The sequence below is a fragment of the Scaptodrosophila lebanonensis genome, unplaced genomic scaffold, assembly GCF_003285725.1.
Source record: "Scaptodrosophila lebanonensis strain 11010-0011.00,11010-0021.00 unplaced genomic scaffold, SlebRS2 tig00000024-arrow-pilon, whole genome shotgun sequence".
Lineage (NCBI taxonomy): Eukaryota > Metazoa > Arthropoda > Insecta > Diptera > Drosophilidae > Scaptodrosophila > Scaptodrosophila lebanonensis.
In genome coordinates, this window is record NW_022060538.1 from 1213208 (window position 1) to 1219207 (window position 6000).

Consider the following 6000-nt stretch of genomic DNA (forward strand, 5'->3'; position numbering starts at 1 on the left):
TGTACTGCACTTTGTGTTTTGCGAATATGCACAAATGACATCGAAAAATTTGCTACACTTGCATTTTGTCCACTGTCGGTCGGTCGTGATGAAGATGCAGCTGCAATTTGGCGAACAACTACAGTAGGAACCTATTAAATGCGAATTTGACCATCTATTTTCAACTTACTTGCAAGCTGTTTATCACTTTTGTGTTTTTCTTATGCTCTTCAGCATAAAGCTATTTATGGACATAGTCTGAGAAGCTGCATAACTTTTATGTTGGTCCGAAACAGGAAATCAATACCAATACAATACCAATACAATTTCGCGGGTTCAGGATTTCGATTAAATGCAAAGAAGGAACTATTAATGTAGATAGCAAAAAAAATTCCATACTATACAGGGTTGCCATCTTTTATGTCGGTATGTAAACACTGAATATCTTTGAAAATAAACAACCGATTTTCAAGTATGAGATATTTTTATTGAATTTGGTTCTGTACAATTTCTTGAACTGAGGTTTTCAACACTGGTCTACTCAAGTCAATCGGTTCACTAATGACAAAGCCATTAAATATCTACACACCGACATAAAAGATGACGCACCCTGTATATAAATTTCTATAACTTTCTAACTAAACATTTTAAAATAGATTTTAGCTGCGGTAGAAGAGCAAAACTTACAGATTTTCCTTTGAATTTAAATATACAAACATATATACATATTGTTACTGACTTATAGTTTGAAATTTAGTATATTAGCAATTGAAATTGTTTTTTATTATCACATTACTATTATTATAATTTAATATGTGGTCAGTAGCACTCTCCCGTGACTTAATAGCATAATTATGTCAACATTTTTTTAACGAACTCAGAATTTTGATTTATACGGTAAATCTCTCCATTGGGCATAAAATCATTTTTCACATTAAGCTTATCTACAGAGGCTATAGAAAATATTCTATGGAATTCATTTAAGAATTTATATTTAGAATTGTTTTTGTTAGATAAGCAGAATTTCTGAAATCGGATCTAATGATTACGGAATTAGCAACACAGGATCTAGTTAATCAAAATCTAAACATATACTACGTATATGCGTATCTTTTATCTTATTCACACCTTTCAGTTTGAGAATATACTATAACATTAGATCATACGAGTATTCAACTCTGTGAAATGACTCATTCATAAAGTTGAATGAAGAGAATTAGAACGCACGCTAACCGAATTTAAATTTGGGTATTATTTAATAGCTGGGATTTTGTCATGTCGATGCCAAATACCAGTTGGCCTACAGCAGTACGGATCAGTGAGAGAAAATTATTAAAAATATATTTCCAGAATATTACATTTTTTTTTGAAACAACTAGGTATTCCCAAATTTTTACTGCTCATGTTTTTTATAGCCTGTACCCAAAGGGTGAAAGGCTATACTAGTTTTGTGCGCATGTATGTAACACACAGAAGGAGGCGTGACAGACCCCACAAAGTATATATATTATTGATCAGGATGACAAGACGAGTCGATATAGCCATGTCCGTCTGTCCGTCTGTCTGTATGAGCGCAAGGATCTCAGGAAGTACAAGAGCTAGAATAACCAAACTTGGTATCGAGGTTCCCCTACGTCCTATGCAGGTCAAGTTTATTTTTATTCTGATACACCCCCCACTCCCCCGCAATTCGTGTTTTTGTTTATTAATTCCATAATATAATAGCCATAAATAAAATCGCTGCTCATGCGATGCCTGCAGCTCTGACGGCAGCTGTTGTTGTTGCATGCATAGGCACGTGATGTAAATGTATCCTGTTAAAACTGAACATAAACGTGTCTTCTAATTTAATTTAAATTCTTAATTAATTAATTAACTTTTTTTAATAATTTAATTTTAAAAAAAATTTTTTTTTGATTTTCCTTTTTTGTGGAGAGTACAGGCTATTTTACTGTCGGGCTTGCTCGACTGTAGCGTTCTTTCTTGTTTCGATATTACTTGCACCGACTGCATGGCTTAACTTGCAAGCAAGCTGTTGATTCATACACTGAAATAAATATTTGTGTTAATTTATTAAAAATGAGAAACATTATATCGCTTTGTTTTCTTTTTACTTTTGTCTTTTATTTCCCATTTTGTTTTAGATTTATTTGGTTTTTATTTAACTTAGTATTATTCCTAGATGTAATTACTGGCGATTGCTTCAACACAAAACTGCAGAGCAAGCTCTCATATATTATATGTGCACATAGTAATATAGTAATAGTTTAAAGCTAAAAAAATTTTTAATTATAACATTGTACTATCTTCAATAATTTCTCTTTTTTATTCCTATCATTAAAGAGTATATAGAGTGAGATGATACTGATCCACACAGCAGGTTTGAAGCTCTATTTCTTTCAGATGGCATTCATTCAGTCAGGTAGGAATACTGTTGTTGGATCAAATGTTGAGTAAGCCCTTGCACTGAAAACTGTCTACAATATTTCAAAGTCTATCATTTAAGACAATAAGTTGATATAGAGTGAGATGAATATAATATTATACAGGTGGGATAAAGATTACTAAGAGAAAAGATTATGTACGTAGAAATAAGATAGGCATAAGAGAAGGGATATCAAATTAAACAACACAGAATAGTTATTGTGAATTTTTATATAAAGATTATTATTTGACTGTGAATTTCCAATATCTCGCATAAATTCTCTAGCTATGTACTACACAGCTCAAAAAACGCTTTTATTTTGAATGAAAATTTAAAAATACCTCCAAAAAATTGTAAAATACAGATCGACCTTTAAAAAGTTTACTGCTTTTCATCGGCGTGCACTGTGCGATATTGACTATTGTTGTTATTATTGTACCCCCTATTGTTATTGTTGTTTTGTTTGTTGTTGTGTTTTTGTTGTTTTTTGGCTGTGTGTGCATTCAAGCGTGTATATTTAAATGCCGATAGCCAGCAATAACAACGCTTTCTTTGTGCCTATTTTTTTTTGTTTTTATACTCTGTACATGAAATGTACAAGAGTATATTAGGTTTGCGGGAGCTGAAAAATGTAACAGGCAGAAGGAGGCGTGGCAGACCCCACAAAGTATATATATTCTTGATCAGCGTGACAAGACGAGTCGATCTAGCCCTGTCTGTCTGTCTGTCCGTCTGTCCGTCCGTATGAACACCTGGATCTCAGAGACTATAAGAGATAGAGACACCAAATTTTGCAAAAAGATGCGTTATGTATGTATTCTATACGAGTTTGTTTTATTTTTTTGATTTTCCCCCCACTTCCCCCCTATGGGGGTTTTCCCGATTTTCCATTCGTATAATCGCCTATATCTCGGAGACCATAAGACCTAGGAACACCAAATTTTTCGCAGAAAATGTATATTTTGGAATTTCCCTCCCACCCCCCTCTCCCCCGCAAATGCGATTTTCTCTAACTCCCGTAATTCTTGGAATTTCGAACTAAAATTTTGCAAATACCCCCAGTTAGTAATTATGTGTCCGTATGCCGAGTTTCACTATGATAGACCGATTTACCAAGAAGTTATAGCCATAAATATATTTGCTGCTGCAGCGCTGCTCAAGCGCTGCCCGCGGCTGTTGTTGATGTTGCGGTTTGGTTGACTGCGAAAATGCTTACACAGACACGAATTGATGCGCATAGGCATACATACACTCACACAGACGCAATTGCTATGTAAATGTGCAATTATACACCCTTTACGTGAGTTCGAATACCGAGAAAGGTAAAATCGATCATTGAATTTTTTTTTATTTTCTATAATTATTGTAAACATATGTACAGAGTATTTCAAAGTCGGGACACCCGACTTTAGCTTTTGTACTTGTTTGTTATCAAATAGTTAAAAGTCAAAACATTCAACACAAAACACTTAATACTCTTAACCATAAAATTAAATTGAAGTCAAGAAGCTTTGACTTATTTAAAAAGTAAATTGTAGAATTATTTTAGATAATGTTTAATGAATTCATTTTATTTTAATACAATTCGTTCATTTAGGCGAAAAGTAAACATCTTATTCGCAACCTAATTAAAATTTTGATAAGTGGCAAGATATACTTTTAAGGAGCATTAATCTTGTATGATATAGCAGATATTTGTATAATTCCTTTTCACCCTTTCACCTTCTGAAGGCAGAGCACAAACAATTCGGCGCACTACAAATTGTGACAAATCAACCGCAATTTTAAAACAAAACGAATAACGAAAAATCGAAGCAATAAATTAATTTTTTGCAACGCAAGTCGCTTTCGGAACTCGAACGCAATAAAACAAAAACAAAATTAAAGCAAATATCAGAAAACAATGCCAGAGAAAATATAAAGCATAAAGGAAGGGCGGACACAAAATCGCACCCAGCAACACCAAAAACACTATGAAATATGAAACGTAGGGCTATTCTATATACGCTGTGTACATATATACAAGTATGTATGTATGTAGGTACAATATATTAAAACGTCTGAATATAGTATGCCTGTCTGTTTGGAAGTGTGTATGTATGTACATATGCATTCGTATATACATACATATATACCTAAGAACTTACCTGTTTCTCAACAAGCGGCCTCGAGTAGATAAATTCTTTCTTCGGCGAATACGGCTCGGGCGCATTCCCTTTGAAGGAGTAGCGCAGCACAGTGTCGTCGAGGTCGGCAGCATAACAAAGCTCGTCCGTTCGCCTTAGGGAAACGTCAATGTCTTCCTTATCCAAATACATTGGCGTGGTCAAGGACGACGAAGCGCAGTCGCTAAAGCAGTTAGCATCGGCCCAGATGCTGTCCTCGTGCTCGTGTACATTGGCGGTGAAGGTGGTGCTGGCGGTTTCATTGCTGCGCGCCGACGCTGTTGAGCGTAACGTGGCGCTCCCACTGGTTGTCGCTGAGCCAGCGGCAAAGACAGGGGCGGGCACGGATGCGGAGGTGGAGGCAGATGCTGAGGCGGCGCTGCTAATGCTGTAGGTGTGGGAGCCATGCTGTTGCTCGGGACTGTGTTCGGCTATTTGTTGTTCGTGGCAGCAAGAATGGCTGCCGCTGATGTTGCTGCCGCCGGGTAGCAGTTGCTCGCTCTCATGGCAAGTGGCAGTTGGGTTGCCTGTCAACGTCGCATCGACGGACATGGCTCATCCGATGCACGTGTAAAAATGTACGCAGAAACAAAAAAGCTGCCGCGAATTCGAGGCTTGCTGGGCAACTTCAAGAGCTTGTTGTTGCTGTTGTTGTTGTTGCTGGTGCTGCTGCTGCTGAGTTGTTGTTGTAGTTGTTGGTGTTGGTGTTGGTGTCATTCAAGTGCGTATCGATTATGTCAAAAAGTTGCGTGGCTTTTGCTTATTTTGTTAATTGAAATTCGGCAGCCAAGCTGTCACTTTCATCCGCACACCAAAACACATACACGCACACACATACACACTGGCACTCACGCACGTACGAATTTACGCACCCGCCGCTAAAGCAATGCGGGATGGGAGAAGAGCAAACAAAACATTAGAGATATAGATATAACTGTGCAGATAATGCTTGGGTTGCGGATGCTGCTGCTTGCTGTTGCTGCTGAGTTTACCTGTATGGCCCAAAAATCGTTCTAATATTTATGTGTAAGTAAGCAATAAAAATACAAGAAAGAAGTTACCTTCGGCTTGGCCAATGCTTTTATACCCTCCACAAAATTATGCACAATCCCTATCTGTCGCAGGCAAAAGACACAATTTAAACGGTTCATTAAGAAGATTTTTAAATGGATTTACATTTAAAGTTGAGAACCACAGGAAATCAACAAACCGTCGTTTCCTGCTATCCTACCCCATTACAAACTTCCCTAGCTAACGTATAAAAACGTTTGTGGCAGGGTATTAGCAATAAACTTAGACACGCCTGGCAACCGTTGCTACTTTTTCTTAAGATATGTGTAAAATAAGAACAAATTAAGATTTTAGCTACCAAGATAAACGCGATCTGATATCACGTTAGCAGCATGTCACATGAAAGTGAAACTCAACAAA

General features: G+C 36.7%; 1 protein-coding gene across 1 annotated transcript in view; it reads right to left on the bottom strand.

The window, feature by feature from the left end:
• LOC115621067 (A disintegrin and metalloproteinase with thrombospondin motifs 9) overlaps positions 1-4738 on the bottom strand; it is a 68362-nt gene extending 63624 nt beyond the window's left edge. The window contains exon 1 of the mRNA XM_030514592.1: positions 4552-4738. Within this exon, the coding sequence (XP_030370452.1) occupies positions 4552-4722 (171 nt within the window). The 5' untranslated portion in view covers positions 4723-4738. The remainder of the gene's footprint in view (positions 1-4551) is intronic.
• Between the last annotated feature and the right edge of the window lie 1262 nt (positions 4739-6000).